The 19,827-nt window shown below is 37.2% G+C and overlaps 1 protein-coding gene across 2 annotated transcripts in view; it reads left to right on the top strand.

The window, feature by feature from the left end:
• The window catches only part of DLG2 (discs, large homolog 2 (Drosophila)), a 1,012,119-nt gene that overhangs the window by 558,624 nt on the left and 433,668 nt on the right, over positions 1 to 19,827 (top strand). Inside the window, exon 1 of one of the 2 annotated variants that reach the window (XM_010576559.1) lies at positions 8,381 to 8,698. The exons of the other annotated variant lie outside the window; for it this stretch is intronic. Coding sequence (XP_010574861.1) covers positions 8,381 to 8,698 — 318 coding nt within the window. Of the gene's footprint in view, positions 1 to 8,380; positions 8,699 to 19,827 lie in introns of those variants that run through there. 2 annotated transcript variants of the gene reach the window in all.

Genomic DNA, 19,827 nt, shown 5'->3' with positions numbered 1-19,827 from the left:
AGTCTTGTAACATAAATGAATGGAACCTTCTTCAGAAAGTGTCCTTTCTCATCCATGCTCTAGATATTTGAGTGACCTTGACAATAGCTTGAGGTTTTCATCACTTCAAAATTTGTTTGAAAATGTTAAAGTGCCATTTAATAAGTGGAAGTTAGAGCCAAAAAGGTATTTTGGGGTCCTCAAAGAGGAATTAAAAATACTGAATTTTGAAACATTAGGGACCAGACTTCTGATTGTTCAGCACGTTTTTTGGATTTTGGAGGGGTTTTTTTCTGTGAACACTTTTTATAAGAACATTCAGAATAGAAAATACCCGGTTTTGGAGAGCAAAGAGTCTTGGCTTACATGTTGACTTAATAAATCAACTCAGTTTGTTTTGAAATAATGCACCTTATAGTAATAGTATTGCATGTATTGGCTTGAGACTGTTTTTTCTATGCATTATTCTTTCAGTATGTAGATGTTATGCTGTATTTGTACACATACTCCAGGATATTAAGGTAATGAATACAGTTTGCCAAGAACTGCCTTGCAAGTACTCCCCAAGTATGTGGACTGTTTTTATAAATTTGTTTTATCAATATTCCAGGGGCTGTTCATCTTTCTTTTTCTTTTTTTTTTTTTTTTTTTTTTCCCCCCATAAGGTTCTGGTCACTAGCCTGTCACTAACAGCTAGCTATCACATAAAGCTGCAAAGGTGTAATCCCCTTCAGGATAAAGTTTAGAGAAAACAGTAAAATGCTTATAGGATGGAGCAACTTATGAGGGACTAGTTAAACTGGATAAACAGACTAACAAACCATGGGATCTATAGTGGTCTTTTCATTTGAAAGTAATGATTACTGACAGGGACAAAGAATGATTTAAAGTAAAATTAGAGATTAGAAAGAAATTGATGAAAGCAAGGAGATGGAAGTTGAAAGTAACTCAGGCAAATGTTTCTCAGAGCGAGAGCTATTTGACTGAAGAGCAGCTTTTCTAGCTAAATGTTGGAATTTGTTTTAATAAATGATGCAAAGCAAAACAAAAACCTTGCAATACACATCATTGCCTACTTTTCAGTGTATGACTCCTCAACTGTTCTTTGATTTGGTCTGACATCTCCTTTAGGAATGTAGACTGTAGTTCTATGACATCAAAAGGTTGTTGTGGCTTCAGCTTCAGGCTGCTCATTTCTTCTGGCCTTTATTCTTCCTGTTTACCATCACACATTAGAAAAGCAAAATGTCAGAGATTTCTACCAAAAGGAGAAACAGGCCAGACTTGTTTGAATTATCTAAATGTAATTTGCTACTTGACAATATAAAACATTTCTATTTCCTTCACAAGCTAATGTGCTTTCCATGCGATTCTGTTATATAGACCAGATTGTTTTCCTAAGATAGCAAGTGATTCCAAGAGAAGTCATGTGTTTTGTTACTGAGGGTTTACTTTCCTGGATGTTTTTATAAAAATAAGTCATCCTTACAATTTAAAGGAAGAAAAGTGATCTCCTGTATCACCATGTTTCCTCTTGCTTTAACCAACATAGCTATAGATGGTTCAGGCACATGGCTGGTCCCTCACTTGCTGGATCCTGGAGATCTTCCTCCAAAGTGTCACTCTGGGAAGCATATTTAATTTTATCTTCTCTTCCTAAAACCAAATAGCTATCAATAGCAGGCTGCTTTTACATCCACTAATACAGAGAAACTACTTCTTATCTTAGCCATTAGTTTGGTTTCAGTCATATGTACAGCGCTAGCAAGACAATTGGGATTATCTGGTTTGACCTACTGTATAACACAGACTCTAGAATTTTACCCTGTCAGTCCTGCATTGAGCTCAATAACTTCAAGCTGTATCAGAGCAAAGAGCAGTTGGTCCAGGCTCTTGAGGTCACTTGGTGTAGATATGATGTAATGTTATAGGTGCTCCAAATAATGCCAGTAGATTTTTTTTTTTCTACTCTTCAAAGTAATGAAGACAGATACTAAGAAAAAAATACCCAAAATATACACAAACCTCTTATGTCTAGAGCGACCGTGTTTATGGGTAAAGTTCCTTTTAGTATAAAGCCATCAAGGGTTCATCTTGCTTCTCTACCTCCCTTTCCTGATTCATGTACTTTCCTTGCCAAATAAAATACACAGCACATGGACCTGTATGTAATTCCTTTTAAAAAACACACTAGGATATTTCTGTTTGTGAAATCTCTTTAGACATTGTTTTCAACTGAAATGAAATCTCAGGGGTGGCCAGGTATGGCCAGGTAGAGAAACAAGATGTATTTTCATTATACTTTTAATATTGAATCAGTTATGTTCCAGTCAAATGGTTTTGCTTTTGTTGTGAAATTTATGTTAGTCACTTAAAACAAGTCTTTATTTTCCGAAGAATGAAGAAGGAGCTTAGTAAATTGAATTCCTGGTAAGGCATGCTATAAACCTTGTCTTTTTTGGCTGTGCTTTGCAATCACATCTCTCTGCTTTCCATTCATCTGCAGTGAAAGCTTACAACTGACCCATAATAAGACAGTGCCAAAACTGTGCCAAACTCTTTAAAGGTGTTGTGTATTACGAACATAACACAAAGAGCTTCATAGGGAAGAAACAGTATCTCATTGTCTGCTAATAAATTGGAGTGAAGTTCTTTCAAAATAACTTTAATGGGAAGCAATTGGTTGGAAAGAGGATGTTGTAACAGGCACTGCACCTAAATAAGACTGCCTGAGTTGGCTAATTGGCATTCTTTATTTGCTACATGGATTGCCAGCATTGGAGTAAAAATATACTCCTGCAAAAATTCTAGCTTGGATATATTGTCCTCTTTCTTTATGCAATGCATGCAGTGTTTATATCTTTATGCAATGTGACTCTGTAATAAAACTCCTAATTAATTTATTCTACGGATATCTCCTGGGTATTTATGGTATACTTCTACTGCTTAGGTTACTATCTGAATGGAGACCTAACATAGTTAAATTTCTCTTTCAAAATCAAAAATCACCTGTACTAAATAACATGCTGTTTTACTCCTAATTTAACAGAGAGACAAATAAGAATAGTTTAAGGTACTGAATATCTTCATGCAACTGAACTTGGGGTTATGAATTTTAAGTAACTATTAGCCATGAACATTTATTTATATCCTTTTTTATTACGTGCAAAACAATGTTGGGGTATTAGACTGATACTCAAGTTCTGAAATGCAATTCCTAAAAAAATGGAAATGCAGAATCAGGTCTTAAAAAAGCTGTCTTAAATTTGCCAATGTGCTAGTATTAGACTCTGTAAACAAAGGGTTATTAGAGGGTTTAAAGTCCTTGGACTCAGCAGTGCTTGTCACAAACTACCTGGCCAAAGTTACTCAGGCAAAGGACTTTTTTTTCTCATAATAGTGAGTGGAAGTTCAAGTTTAAGTGTTTTGGGAAAGTCTTGAACTTGGCCCTCTTTGTCCTCAACAGCATGTGGAAAAGAGGCATCAGTATTTCCCATATAATGAAATTGACGGTTGCAGCAGCTCTTGCTGTCCCTTCTACCCTCTGCATTTAATCTATCTTTTCTAAACAGATCTTTCTGCAGTTCCATCTAAGTTATTTTGCCTAATGGCTTTATATGAATCTAGTTTAATGTGAACTAAAATAAAGTGCACAGAATTCTCCAGAGGAGAGAACTCCACAAACGATTACATACTTCCACCTGAAAATAGCAGGTCCTGTAAGGGACGTTTCTGTCTTGGCATGGAAATGCTCTTGTGTTTCAGTCTTTCCACTGCAATTTGATGATTCTTTGATTCACTTGGATGTGAAATTGGTAAACCTGCTGCTCTGTTCTCCACCAGCTTTGACATGATTGACTTTGACTTAATATTCCCAGCTGAGGGTTGTTTTCTTCTGTTGATAGAGTTCCCTTCCAAATCCTTGTCATTTTTCTTTTTCATTGTATCCTGATTTCTAAATTATTGTCCTTATGTTGTTAACCCTAGGACATGAAGCTAACACGGAGAATGGATATGTTTGCGTTTGTAACTCCTTAAGCTTTTCTACCCTCTCACAGAAATCAAAAGAACATGCCCTTGATCATACAGGCAGATATATGTTATGCAGGGAGCTGTGTCTCAGTGCTGTGCTGATATTTTTGTATAAAACTTCAAAGCTTGAGACTCATCCTTTTATTTAAAGGATATGGGGATCGTACAACTTTTTAAAGTAAACAAAATATTAAAGACCATTGACAGATTACCAATGACATTTCCTTAATGGTGAAATTTTTAAATAACCACTTTTTATCATATTTTTCCTCTTTCACTGTTTTATTTTTGGTGTTGTAGTCCTGCATGCCTCTCTTGTCTTGCACACCCGGAGGAAGGGAGGAGCAGTCAGGCCTGAAATAGAAGCTGAGCTGTTTTATTTCAGATGTGTCCTTGCCCACCATTTATGTCCTGGTTTCATTAAATGAAGCGGGTTTTTTTCATTTTACATATAGGATAGTCATGGAAGTCAAGTGATTTGCCCAAAATTTCCTAGGTACCCTGTGATAGCAATGAATTGTGTCATATCATTTGGCTCCTGGCCTAACCTTGGACTAATCACAACCATCCCTTCTAGGCTATGTCACCACTAAGACTATTATTTCTATACAAGCATAATTGCTTTTCACCAACCAAACAAACAAAAATATAGTTACAAAGAAATTGCATTTGACTTATTTCAGTAGCCTTGCTATCATATTAATCATTGTTCTCATTATTTTTCTTTCTAGAAAAATATTTGTAGAAATATTAGGACCACTAAATAAGCTGGTCCACTCCACGTTTATTACTTTCATCCTGTATTTTTCATGGTTGCGTAACATTGCATTCTTGGTTGGAGGGAAAAATCTGTTACTACATCTAAATCATCTTCGCCCATGCTTCTAGCTTCCCTTTCAGAACTCTATTAATAATTTTTGTTTCCCATATGCACTTTTTGTTTCCCATATGCACATTTTTGCCTGAAGCAAACTCTTCTCAGCGTTTATTTTTAGTGTATGTCCAACATTACTGTAATCCAGTTACAGTTATTTGTGCTGGTAGAATATCAGCTAAATCTATTTGCTCCATTTTGTCATGCCTACTTAATATTTTAAAAAGAAAATTAGTGAGATTTTTCCACAACAGTATTGGGTTAAACACAGTTCACATAGTGTACTGTACAATATTCAGTTTTGCTTTGTGCACCAGTTATTATCAAATTAGGATGATAGCTGGGCATGTGGATTTGAGCCATGTGTTAATCCAAGTTCATCCAGAAGCGCATGCCATCCTGTCTAATACAATGGTTCAATTACAGCTGATGAAATTGCATTATCTTTTGAATCCATCTTACCGTGTTGTCTAGCAATTAGTTGCACATATACAACCCATATTCAAGTGTTTTTGTCTCACACAGGCAGTGACAAACTTTTTTTTTTTAAAGTGGACAGTTAAATCATTTATTAATAGGATTTTTTTTTTTTATTTATGGATTTTGAAATAGCCTAGAAGTGTCAGGTAGGTTCAGGGTAAGTTCAGTGGTGTCAAATTCTTTTGAAAAAAACTTTTTCCACATTCTGATAAGAGGCTATTTCAAATATAGTGTTTTAACAGTGTATGAATAAACATTACAGTCAAGAGGATGCCTTTGCAGTTCTGCATTGTTCTGGTGGGGTGTAGTAAGGTTGCTAAAAGGTCACCTCCTGCTTTAAAATACAGGACTATGGGGGTTTGTGAGAGACATTTTAGTGCTCTGGTACAGGTGGCTTTACCCAATATTATTAGTGTAGATGTGTGTCTGGTCACAGAATGCGTAGATTCTTTCTACTCCCCAACCATGTTGTAGCCATTGCTTGCGTTGGGTTTTTTTTGTTTGTTTGTTTTTTAATATCTTTTTTTGAGTAGCCTTTTTAAAATTTATATATGAACGTTTTTTTTTTTACTTCTGCAAGTATCCAGATTTCTCCAAATAGCTTTGAAAGACATATTTAAAATGGGTTTTTTAGATTCTGACTGGCATTTGAGAAAGTTCCAATAGCATCAGTATATTCTGGAGTGATCTGCGTAGCTTGCTACATGACAAAAAAGCTGATGGTCTTAAGCTGATGGACACTGCTAATACAGGTCTATGGTGATGAAAGTGAAATCTGAATTTGGCCTTGTCAGTGTTTTGTCTTTAAATATATACAGTATATAAATAAATATGTTATTTTATATATGATTTTTAGCATCAATTAATGGTAATATATGTATTTCTTACATATTTCTTCTTTCCATGACTGTTGGAAATGATGCAGTCATGAGTTTGATTATCTCCTGGTAGGCAAGCTTTTAGGTGCTCAGGGTTGAGTTACCCTTGAGCACTAGAGGAAAGCCACTTTCTGGACAGCTTGCACACCTTCACTCCTTATGCTTGAGTAAAATTGCAGAAACACAGATTCAGTCCTATGTATCTTTACATTTACTTTATATGTAGCAATGATTACCTTGTAGACTGCCTTAGCTCAGGTTTTAAGAGCTGCTTCCATATCTACACCTGCAATTCAGAAGTGCATTAAAATATTTGGTTTTCAAACACGAAGTGACCTTAACTGTACGCAAAGCTATGAGAGTTCTCACAGTTGGGCACTTGTTGTGTGAGAGGACACAGCCAGGTGTATGATTTTGGCTTTTCAGCAAAGTTGTGAATAAACCTTGCATCATAACATGATTGTAGTATAGTTTGGGTTGGGACAAGCACCCTGAATGAAAATACAGTTAAAACTGATGTTAGTTTCATATGCAACAATTTGAATTACAATGTTGTCAAAATATTTTCTCCACTGTTAGAGCATTGCCACAATTTTTCATTAAGAATTACTGCCAGGTTGTATGGTTAAGTATTTTAGCAATGTCTAAGCTTTGAGGAATTTTAGGTTAGTCATGTAGGCGGTATTAAATAATTGAATCAAGAATCATTGCACCAAAGCATTTGTAAAAATTCATTTATCTCATTTGAAAGTATATTTGTAGATAGTCATAGTTGTCTCTGTCTTTAAAATCTTTAAAAGTAAATTTGCTTTAGTCTTTGGAATGGTAAAATTATGTATATCACTTATGAATTCTGTTTAGGTTTTGTGTACTTAAATCCTAGTTGAACACTAATGGACATAAAAGGATTCTGTCACACAGTCCTGTCTTTGTTGTTAAAAACCAATTGTTTATTTTCTATGGTTAAAAGTACCTGAAACATGGTTGGGTTAAAAGAAAGTGACCAAAAAATGTAGGTTTATAGGATTTCAAGATCCACTGAGTCTTAAGGGGCTAACTTTCTCACCTGAGACTGGAGCCTATCTCTGAACCTCTCCAGATGCTTGAAACAATCAGCCCAGATTTCATACACTTTACGGCCCCGTCACGTCCATGAGAAGAAAGAAAAGAAACTACTTGCAAATAAAGATTGCAGGAAAACTTAAGGAAAAGGGATTTCTTAGTAAGAAAAACTCAAGGGGGGGGGGTTTAGAGAAAACCCTGTACAGAAGGTTATTGGCAAGCACCAAAGAATTTGTAAGGGGTGGAAAAAAAGAGGAGAAAATGATACATCCATCATAATCTTGAAGACCTGATGCACAAATAAATATATTCACATTTACATATATAAGCTGCTGGAGATCTGTTAATTTGTTGCATAGATCTTTTCTGGGTGGCTTTATTTTTAAATTCAGCCGCTTGCTCTCTTTCCTCTACGTTTATGTACATTAGTACAGACTAAAGTTTATGCTATAGTTTAGCATTTAGGGCAGATAACATTCTTCCTGAACTTGTAATTTGCATCTTCTGCTGCAATTTTGTTGACAAGGTCTTTTCAGGCATGCAGGGGAAAAAACGACTCCCGCGTCTGTTTTGATCACTGGCAAAGGGGTATCTTTTTCAGTAGTTTGTCTAGATGCTATTTCCACAAGAAAGCGCTTTGCCTCTAAAGCTTGTAGATACAAATCTGCTTCAGCAGGGTGCCTGCAAGTTGTGTCAGGGTCAGCTAGAAAAAGACTAAATCTTCCTGAAAATTGCAAGAGTGGGTTTTTTTTCTCTTTGGGGTTTGCCTTTTTTTTTTTTTTTTTTTTCCTTTTCTCCCGTGGTTTGTCATCCAGAAAGGGATGCAGGCGGGCGTCCCAGCCACGTAGAGCATTGATTGCTTCTGCCTGCAGCGGGGATGCTGTCAAGTCGCTGCGCGAGTGGAGTCCGGTATTGACAGCGAGCTGCTGGCCAGCAGCTCCTGCTGCGCCCCGCTCCCGCCATGCCCCGCCGCTAGCTCCTGCCAAGGGGGCTGGAGAGGCCCCGGCGAAGGACCTCACGTCTGGGAGGAGAAGCACTTTCCTGCAAACTGGCCAAAGGAAGCCTTGGGTGTGCCATGCACGCACCCCTTGCCAAGCAGCACAGCTGCGCCCGGGGGTCCGAGGGGTCGGATGCCGGCAGGAGCGTGCCCCCCGTAGCGAGGGATGCCCACTGCGCTTGTCCTTGGCACCAGCATCCTCCGGGGCTCCAGTATAGCTCTCGGGCGCTTCCCTCCTGGGGACCTGGGGGTGCCAGCCAGAGCAGGAGCAAGTTTGTCCCTTCGTGGGACGGCGTGCGAAAGACCCCCCCAAAATCCCCAGCCAAGCCGCAGGGCGGCCCCGGGGAGTGGTGGTCAGAGTGCGCCTGTGCCCACGGCTATTCCCCCCCGGTGCAGGTGAGCCAATTCTTCACTCTTCGAGCGACTTAGAGGATGCTCCAGGGAAAGAAAGTGAGGTTTGGCGGTGTCGGCAACTTTTCGTGCTGTGTCTTGATTTGTGTTTAGCGGTGTCTTCTGGAAAAATGATGTGCAAGGGCGAGCTGTCGGTCGGTAATGTCTGTTGTTTGAATATTGATTTCTCTGTGGCCTGTGGAAATTGCGGGGTCCTCTTGGAAGGGTTTTCTTGGTAAAATGCTTTGGTTTCTACCTCCAGGTTCTACAGACTTTGTATTCCATCATGTTGTGTAAAGAAAGGATGTGTTTATCCCCCCCCACCTCCCCCCCGTAATGGATTTCGCCTGCTTCTGTAAACAGTTTGTTTTCAAATATTGCATGAAGTTAATAAGGCTATTTTAAATAGAGAACATGGAGGGGGTGTTTTAGATTTATTAATAAGAGAAAGTGAGACCTGTTTTTCCTCTTTTCAGCTTCAAACATAATTGAAATCTTTAATAAATATGAAATAGGTCTTTAGCTTTTACAAATCTATAGATCTTTATTTAATGGCAAGGCAGTGTATTTTAAAATATAAATCAACCAGGGTCTAGGATGTGTACAGATACCTGCAAGCAATTAGGCTGAGAATGATTACACACCAGATAACCCAGCACTGTGAAATAGAAATCACAGTGACACTCATATGATGGTTAATATTAAAAAGCATTAACCCTTCCTATACCGATGCATGTTTTTATTTCTCCCTTAGAAAACTTTAAGATCATTCGAAAACTTTGTATTATGTCAACATCAAATCCTTTTGCCATAATTTCACACTAAAAAAGCAGATTTTAATGTTGAAATAGGTTTTTGAGATACATGTTTACTTACTGAAATAGTATACGCTGGAGTTTAACTAGCCTTAGCCCACACTGAACATGTGCACACTCTCTAGAGATTAAATCAATTCTTTGATGGAAATGGTTTTAATATATTTTCACTGAACAGAAAAGCAATAAGGCAAAGGATTGTCAGATAGTGTAGCTGTACTTTATCTTGTCTTATGGTCTAAAAAAGTGATGCTCTGTTGACTGAAAGTGATTGCTGTATATGAAAAGCTTCATTTTTTGCCTCAAATTTATTATCAAGTGGAAAAACTAAGCTTTCTGATATATTTTGGAGTGCCCAAAATGTTGCATGTGACTACAGTGTAAGTTATACATTTTCTGTCATATACAAAGCACATAAGACTATTTGTGCTGGAATAAAGCCAATGCTAAAATAATATATAAAACATAGAACTAGACTTTGTTCTAATTTTAATTATAAAACACGTTTACACATTTTCTTAGGCTCTGAGGATTTTTGTTTTGGAAAAATCTTGAAGGAAAAAGATACTGTGAAGGAAAGAGTTCCTTGGTTTTCAAAGGTGTAGAATTTATAAAAAGCAAATGATGGAGCGATTTAAAAAAAAAATAAAATTTAAAAAAATTAAAGGCCATTTCTAAGATTACTTCAGTATCTGAGTTATAGATGATTGTCAAGTTACTTCAGTATTTTCAATGCCTTTGTAATTACATCCACTCGTGTTGAGATAATGTAAAATTGTTCAGGTGTATGTACTTTCTTGCATTCAATTTTGAACTCTGCACTGTAAACTTTCTTTACTGCACGTTCTTAATGCCAGCTACCTTATTCTGTTTAGGAAAGTTCCTTTCTTGGGTTCTGCCTATAATGAATCAATCTACCATCAATCAAACTGATGTTCTGTGCCGAGGGATGGACCAATGTACTTTGGCAAATACTTGGTGGTTTTTGTGTCGTAGATTTGTGAGATAGTCTGTTTCAAATAATAATCTATCATTTTTTCTCTGTGCAAAGTTAGCATTGTGCAAGCTATGGGAAGAAAGGAAAGAGTGTGTGTATGTATGTGTGTGTGTGTATGTATATTGTATGTACATACACTTAGACAATCATTTTGTCAATTATATTGCATGGATGCAATATAGGAAAACATTATAGAGCTGTCCTTAATAATTGCCCTTATTTTGAGGATACAAGTTGAAGTCAGTGATGTTTTTTAAGGGCTATGTTGACTAGGAAAATTGTCACCTTTCTTGCCAAAACAAGGAGCAGTAGTGGAATGGTTATAAGTGCTGGCCTAAAAAAAGGAAAATTTATTTTAAATTTCCATCTTATGTGGAAATGTGATAATAAATAAGCTAGTGACAGCTTCAAAGGTGGAGGGTTTTTTTTCTTAAAGTTCTGAGCAGATTTTTCTTCTGCTTGACATTTTTGGGAAAGACTGTCTTCTTCAAGCATAGGAAAGACATAAGACCTTGGAAAAAGTGCTGCTTGATTAGTATTGTAGTAGCAAATTTAATGCACAGGTCCTTAATTCCTAGAGTACGTACTAGACAGCTGTTACTAATGTACACTTTGTCATCCTGATCCTGATAAAAATGTTGATTTTTATTGCTGAGGACATGGCTCCATTTTCTTTACCAGTTCCTCCTTCTTTAGTGTGTCAGAGAAAAGAATGGCACTCTGGTATTATTAATATTTTAACTGTCTTAGAAATTGTGCTTTTCCAGCTTGCACGTTTGAGTTTGCTTGTAGTTTCATGTTGAGTTGTGGGTAGAAAAATGGTCTCTCTATCCAAACAGAAATTCATTTGGAATTACAAAAAAAAACCCCTTAATTTTGAAAGTGAGTTGAAATCAAGTTTAGGTGGAAATTTGATTCCAAGACCTAATCTGTTTTTTACTTCCAGTTCTTTTTGACAAATTCATTTACAATTCTGTTTCCTTTATTTAGAAGAAAAAAGAAAAAAAAAAGAAGGAAAAATAAAGGGATAAAACTAAGTTAATAGGCATGTTTTATATGTCCCTGTTGCCTGGAAATATTTCTTGCTTCTCTGCAGTGCACCAGCTATCTCTATCGCTGTTAGTGTCATAGAGTCATATAATTTGTGTGATTCATTCAGTGTTTTCTTATCTACGGTCAGAGTCATGCTAACTGTGAGAGATCTGAGCAAAATTTGGGGGGGTGGGGGGGCAGAGGTAAGGAGGTGACCTGATGTTTTCCATGGGTCATTCTAACATTTGATGTAGTTTGTGACCTTGGATGTGCTTTCCCTGTTGGCACATATAGACTGCTGGCACATATAATTTACTGATTAATCAGATTAGAAATGTATGGTAACAGGTGTAGCTGAAGGCGTGCAATGAACAGCTATTCTTTGTGCAGAAGGGACGGAGGGCTAGGAGTCTGTATTACCTTGATTATAGGTTGAAGACCAAATTGCAGAGATTGAGCTGTTGTGCTTGTTTTAAGAAGTCCAAGGTATAAATTTTACTTTGTGCAGTCTATATGAAAGAGGGCCTCCTCTAAACACCTTTTCAATACGTGTGTTACTGCAAGTTTTTAGATTCCTACAGCTCAATGTTGTTCTGTTAAAGGGGAAGGAAGAGGTACAAGTGGCTTCCCATCTTTGGCTGTTTCCCAGTTCAGAAGACAGTATTGGACTCCACTTTAATTCAGCTAACTCTATTTGCTATCATATTTTTGGCCCTTCTATTTTGAAATGTTCTCAAGGAAAAACATCTCATATCAGATAGTACCCTTGACGTGTCATCTGCAAAAACGCATACATGTGTTTTGCTTTGAAAACTTACATAGAAGTGTAAATTTTCACATATTTTTAAATAGTTTACTGTCGATGTCAGCTTTGATGACTTTTTTGGTTGGTTGTTTTTTTTTCCAGCAATGCAGTCAGTGTCTTTAAAAAGAATCCCTGAGCTGTTTTGTTACCTGGTAGAGAGTCTTGTGAGCTAAGCCCTAGTTTATAGATGTGGCATGACTTAAAAAAGGCAGTGAGTAGCCAAATTCTGAAGTATCAGCTGAGAATGGTCTTTTGTCTTTCAAGGCCCTTGGCACTAGTGCTGAAATTTCAGTATACCATTTGAGAGCTCTTTGCATGGTGAGATGAGGCGAGAGCTAGCTTCAAGGCACCCTGCTACAGTACTAAAGCAGAAGGTCTATTCCAAGAGATATTGGCTCTCCTAACGATATAAATAAATGATTTGTCATCGGTTGTGTTTTTGAAAGCTTAGATTACTCCTTTCAAGTTCACATATTCCTGCATGCAACTGGGCATCCTTCTGTCAAGTCACTCCCGCCAATGGAGGTACACAGAGCTGTTTTAGTTAGCTAAGGGAGATCTTTTCTCTCTAATTTAGTATGTTCAAGTGCCAGTAAAATAACAGTTAAAGGAGAGTCAAATAATGCTGTTTATTTGGCTTTTAAACTTCTTTTTTTGTTAATCTTCATAGCTATTGAGAGCTAGATGTTTTAAGTCAAGAGTTAAAGATTTGATGTAACTCTTACACTGTTAAGAAGGATAAAACAGAGAGGAGTAGCTGGGCAATTTTTAATGAAGAAAGAAGTCCATATCCCATTCTCAGGCTGGTATGTTCTTATCAGTGGATTTAGGCAACAGCTCCTGAGTTTTAGGAAGACGTATCTTAATTCAGCACCTTGCCTTGGGTGGATCATTGTGCTGCATTTATAGAAGTAAACTCATTTGTACATCTTTTAAGTGACAGCTGCACAGGTTGCTGACAATGTTTCAAAGCAGAAATACAAAAGCTGTTAGTGTGTTCTTTTTGCAAGGTGAGTAATGCTGTTCTGACCATTCCTGTGTCCAGTCCCACTGACTGAGAGAGGACTTTGAGAAGTCTACAGCATTCTGGGTGACATTCATATCTGACATTCTCCTAGGACAGCTGCTTTAGAAAACATTATGCTTTTACATTCATGTTTAACCTATTTCTTCTACCAAAACCAGGAAAGCATTGTTAATACTGCATTCAAAATATTTAGGTTATGTTTGGCATAAAAAGGAGGTCAAAGATTAGCCTTTGAGTCCCCTGCGTTGAGGTCAGCAATCTCGTTAGTGATGTAGGGAACGTTCCTGGTCAGAGGTAACATGAATGTTGCATAATGTTTGTTTGGAAATATGGTTTCCTTAGTGTAATGGCTGTTCACGTGATTCCAATTTGAAAAATGGACATGGTATGTCATGAAAAGACCAGAAACTAAACATGCTGAGACACATTTGGGCTTTCTCTATAACATAACAGGTTAAAAAAAAAAAAAAAAAAAAAGGGAAAAAGAAAACCCCAGCACTAGTCATGAGGCTTTGTGCTCTGCAGACTCAGGAATCTAGGGATGTGTCATTCATTCCAGACTTTCCCCTGTGTCTCAAGGGGTCATTCAGCCACTTCTGCCTAGATTGATAATGTAGCATTGCTTTGCAAAGGCCACTGGGAGTAAAAGAAAAGTGGATATTCTTTTCTTTTGTTGTATATATTCTGTCTCCTTCTATTTATGTATCAGGTCTTTCATCAGTGTTAATCTTTTTGATAATACATAATTCTAAGTGGCAGCAAAGACAGTTAAGAAATAGGCATGGTCACACAGAACATGAAAGTATTTGTGTGCAAGATGTTCTATATATTTTCATTTAAATACTGAAAAGGATAAATATGTGCTATGTACTGTACTAACCAATGATTGTAATGATTTAGAGTTTATCTACACACATTTTGGCTCCTGCTGATTGTTAAGTCATAAATATGTTAATGCTTAATTTGCATGATTTGTTGCACCATATTTAGATTTGTATTTAATTAATCCCATGTTTCAAAGTTTCTCCTCCTAGATGCCTCAGGAAGCCAAGATTCTCCTCCTAGATGCCTCAAGAAGCCAAGAACATTTTCTCCCCTTGACATATAATTTGGCTTCTGGGATTTTCAGGGGGAATGAACGGGGACATGGGAAGGGAATTGTAGAATTTGGAAGGGGATTGTTTGTAGCATTGGTAATTGGCCAAAACTGCACAAGTGCTCTGATAGGCCTCCTGCTATTGATAAATTTTTCTAATACTTGACATGTGTATGCACCCATGGATAAACTGCTCATCATATCAGAGAACAAAAAGGCATTTTCTTAGGACCAGACTGGCAGAGCCCAAAGGGATTCAGCCCACCCACCCCCCTTTTTTTTTTTCCCCCTCCACTTTTTCTATAGTCTGGCATGTAATCCACTCCTAGGAATATCCAGACATTGTCACCTAACAAGCTCCTCACAGGAACATACAACACAGGAAAGTCTTTGATATCTCCTGTATTACTCTGATGGCACGCGATGCACAATAGCATTTGAGTCTTCCTGCCTCTTACACTGACTCATGAGGTTATAGGCTGCTGGAACTGTTTTGTGGCATGTTAACAGGACTGATAGACTGGATGCTCTCTGGACTAAAGGGGAAAAAAAAAAAAGACTTGCCTTATGGCTTGCTTAAGGTGATAAGACTTGATAACCCTGGTTGTGCTTTCTGTCTAATGTTCCACTACTTTAAATTAGGCATTCAAAGATGCAACACCTTTATGGCAACTCAACAAGATGGTTTTGGTCTAATCAAAACAAAATAAGTGAAGGATGATGCATGACAGCTTATAGCTGGATGCTGAGCAATGGCTAAGATTGAGACAGAATTTGTCTCAGCTATTTCAGCATGACTTGAAGACACAACCTGAAAATTGATTTCTGTTTTGGAAATGGTTATCTCTACTGCTCTGGGATATTTGAATCAACTGTGAAAACATCAAGAGTTCCCTAAAAAAAAAAACCCTAGAGGGAGTTTCTGGTTGTAGTAATGACAGGATTTACAGAGTCTGCCAATTTAGCTCTCTGTTTCCTTGTGTCTGCATGTGGCTTTTGGATAAAGGATAATAAAAATAAAGCCAAAAAAGCCAAAGAAGAATTGTGGATTAAATCACTTTGCTTTTAAGAACTGTGTTTGTTTTGAAATAAGCCATAGGTTGTTACAATAGAGTTTATAAATTAAATAACATATATTCATTTACCTTTTTGTATAAGTTTGTGGGGGTTTTTTTATAAATTACTGCAGTTAATCAGATGAATTGGCTCAATGGTCACCTAATTTCAAAAACTCCCATTGTTCTGAGAGTTAGAAATACAGGGATCAAAAAGGACTTCTTTATGTATTCAAAATACAGGTTCTGTAATATCTGAAATGAACATCAGAAAAACAAACAAAATAATCCTTTCATAAATTCCAATTGCAGTATAAGCTTTCTTTTAAGTCACAGGAGCCAGCTATGAATGCACTACAAAATCCAATTTAGCAAAATAACATCTGGTTTTGTTTTAGATATATTGTACTTTTAATATGGAGTTTTACCTTTCTGATTAAGTATTTGTACAAGGGGAAGCAGGTTACTTCAGCAGCTGAAATTGCTCATATAATTGGTCAAACAGAACATCAGACAAGTGATTTTCATTATGCATTTCAAATGAGAGCAGAATGGAGTAATGCCATAGGCTTCCAGTTACTGACATTATAGAACAGCTATGCTGCACTCAGATATGAAAACAGTTAAACAGAGGCTTTTAAGACTGCCTGTTTACATGTGTTTTTCTTTTAAATTCTGATAAACACTTCCTCTGTACTGAACTGGTATTTGTTGCATTCACGATCACAGAAACTTGCTATTTATCCGTGTGCTGGTTTGTCTAAGTTTTTATGTTGGAGTTATCACTCACCTGATAGCTGAGCACATTAAATATTTATTGAAAATGTGAGTAAGGTCTAAGCTCTGTTTTCACTTTTCTTCATTCTGTAGGGTCTACATTGTGAAATACGTGCTTTTGACAGCTTTGTGACAGAGAAATGTAGCTGTGCTCCACTTAAGAGTGGCTGTCAGAGGAGTGGGGTCCTGGCCCTACACTTTGCTTCCTTCACTGTGCTGCTTTGTACGATTGAGCACTGAGCTCAGAGAACTGATATGCCAGAAAGTTAAACCAGAAGGAAAAAAAAAAAAAAAAAAGGTGTTGGAGAGACCTATTTCACGGCCCAGCTTGATGTCCACTAGCACAGCATCTAGTGCCAGCACAAGGCTGAGAGCAGAAGCACGTGACAAGGGAAGTGTCCCAGAAGATAGCGCGCAGCTGCCTCTTTCAAGGGTAGCCACGCTTAATGTGCGATCTGATGTGTGCATTTTGGTTTTGACAACAGAATAACGCTTGGGGGCCTCCCTGTGCTAAGTGCAGAAACTTGTATCGAGCTCTTTGCTACCTCCAAGAACTCAGAAAAAAGAACGTTTCACTTAGGAAACGGACAGTTTTGGGGATACCTTGTTCCCTTTCCATTTCTATTCTCAGTTTCTGTTCAGCAGACACATCTGGGTTCTCTTGAAATCTGTCCGTCTTGCAGTCATGAGTACAGAAGTCGCTTGTCACAGGTCAGTTGTTGCAATTGACTTTAGCTCTATGAGACTGCAGTCAGGCAGGCAGACTTGAACAGGCAAATGACATTTTGCAAGAAGAACCATAAATTCTTATCTAGGTATTCAATAAGAAGGCAGTAAAAAAAAACCCCAGAGCCCTGGTCTCACATTCTCTCTGGGGCTGACGCTGTCACATTTGCTACTGTGTTCTGAATAGTCTTTGGCCTTTGTACACCACTGGCTTGCTCAAGCACAAATTTAGAGGCAAGTGTGTTAAGCCTGTAGAAAAGACACACTTCTATTGTTTTATTTTCCAACAGTTTACATCTCAAACACAACTTTTTTATGCAAAAGTGGTAAGACACAGTTTAAAAAACAAAACAAAAAAACCCCCAACCAACCAACCGCAGTTATTAAAACTTACACTGTGTAGTACTGAAATACACATCTTCCATGAATATGGCTGTGGCTCTGGTACAGCAATTTTCTTAGCTAGCTGGTATTTCTACCGTAAAATATCTCACTCCTATGACATGAATTCTTTCCCATTTTTTAATTGTATGTGTAAAAAAGGAAAAAGGCTAACACTGAATATGCACACTTAATAGTGTACAAGACCTTTATACATTGATAGAATCATAGAATGGTTTCAGCTGGAAAGGACCTTAAAGATCATCTAGTTCCAACCCCCCTGCCATGGGCAGGGAGACCTTCCGCTAGACCAGGTTGCTCAAATGGGGGTTCATGTTTTAATACCTGTAATGTTTTAATACATTTATAGGTAAATGATAATGTTTTATGCAGCTGTGCACAAAACAAAGCAGGACAGATGTTCAGGTCACGTTTTCTAATGATGGGCAAAGCAAGGATTTTTTTTTTTTTTTTTTTTTAATTCCTAGGATATGGGGTTATTTAAAAATAAGACATCTAAGAAGTTTCATCAACATCAGTTTTCCTCATTAGACATGGACATCTCTGACTTACTAGAACTTAGCACACAGCTCCTGGTTTCAGACTTGGAGACATTACGGTACATTCCTCTGTTTTCTTCTTAACACACAGAAAAAAAACACATACATGAAAGTGAAACCAAACTGTTTAACATGAGAATCCATAAAATGTGTGAATGAAATCCAGGCTCCACTGCAGCTTACTAATATTTTTCTGGCTATTCATCCTGCTAATATGTATGCCTTTGTATATGAAATGCATGAAAACTTTTGCAGTAATGACACTTATTCTGTTACTGACAACTGTATATTCTCAGTGCCCATTGATTAATTTTTCAGGAACTGCTTTTTAGCATTGCATGTTCAGAGCAGAATAACAGTATCAGGGGATTGATTATGGGTAGAACTTGTCTGCAGGTGAATAACCAGTAACAACTGGCTAGAGACGTAGTCACGCAAAATTGGGGAGGAGGTTAGAAAGCAATGGGAGAAGAGGGTGCCACATCATCATACTTTCAAGGAGTCTAATTTTTGGAAACACTCACTTAGCGAGGCATCCACTGAACACATTAATCATTGGCCATTTCAGAAAAAACTGGCCTATAGGATTTTCCACAACTTTGAAAAATGCTTATAGGTTGCTATGATTATTATTATAATTTTTAATCGTTATTATTTAAATCTTTAATAATTTTAAACAAGTGAAACACTACAGAAATATGAGGAGGGGCAATACCAGTTTGTTGCAGTTTGATTTGAGTATACCATAATTTTTCTGTAATGTACCACATGTAGATGTACTATATGTGATAAGCGGAGTCATGATATGCTGCATTTGCCTCTGGGGCAGTTATTAGCATGCTCAGCTACTGCAAGTATAAAAGTGGTAGCAATCTGATCGCTTCTGTGGGCATAAATCTGCAAAAATACTGCCTTTTGTAGTTCTTTTTTTTTCTTTGAGTTGTCATGGCAGTATTCTCAGTGGATCTTCTGTTTTTACTGAGATGCATTTAAGTCTATGTAGTCAGCACAAACTTGGAACTCATACATTACCCTTTAAATAATTTGTGCTGAAAATTGAGGTTATCACTCCTAGTTGTTTTGGTTTTAAGCATTGGTTGCTGTCTATCAGCTAAGCTAGTCCATGTACCAAGAAATAAAACATTATGTTAATCATACAGAGAATACAGAAAGGAATGAATCAGCTCTTTGTAGCGGATGAAAATGCAGAATTGCAGAAATATTTTGCTGAATGGCCAAAAACTAAAAGCTCTTCAGATTCATAATTCTTGTGTCCTTGTATCTTCTGATGGTAGCCCTTGTCGTGTCTAACCAAAAAGTTGCCTTTTGCTCTTTTTATGTAATGCTCTTTCAAAACATGTTTTGGTACTCGGGAAATTTAGTATTTGTTTCCCTTCTCACCTTTGCCCCTTTCTATCTTCTTTTTGAAGAGCCCCATTACTTCTACATAATTTTTTTTCATACCTCATCTGTATTTTCACATTTTTGAATGGCTGCCAAAACAGTAGTGGAATTACTGGGTTTACCTGTATGCTCTTTGTCTTATTTCCAGATGGAAGTCTTTTTTCTTGTGGTTCACTTACCAGGATTTGTCCTCAGGTGATAATAACTTTAATGTACTTTCTGCCAGTTTCTATTTCATCATGTTATCTCTTGCACTTGAGGGTTCAGCAAATCTAACAAAACAGAAAAATGCAAAGGGGAACAGAATTGCCACATCAGAAACATTTGATGGCAGGGGGATGAGGGGTAAAGAAGCTTGGTTTTGTTTTTATTAATAATAATAGCAATAATAAAACCACAAAGATGAAGGAAATTCTTTTTGCAATCTGAAGTATTAGTTGGTGTTCAACAAACAACCAGG

The sequence above is a fragment of the Haliaeetus leucocephalus genome, unplaced genomic scaffold (genome assembly GCF_000737465.1).
Source record: "Haliaeetus leucocephalus isolate CR32 unplaced genomic scaffold, Haliaeetus_leucocephalus-4.0 Scaffold536, whole genome shotgun sequence".
NCBI lineage: Eukaryota > Metazoa > Chordata > Aves > Accipitriformes > Accipitridae > Haliaeetus > Haliaeetus leucocephalus.
The sequence above is the reverse complement of the archived record's forward strand: the minus strand, read 5'-3'. Positions and strand labels throughout refer to the sequence as shown.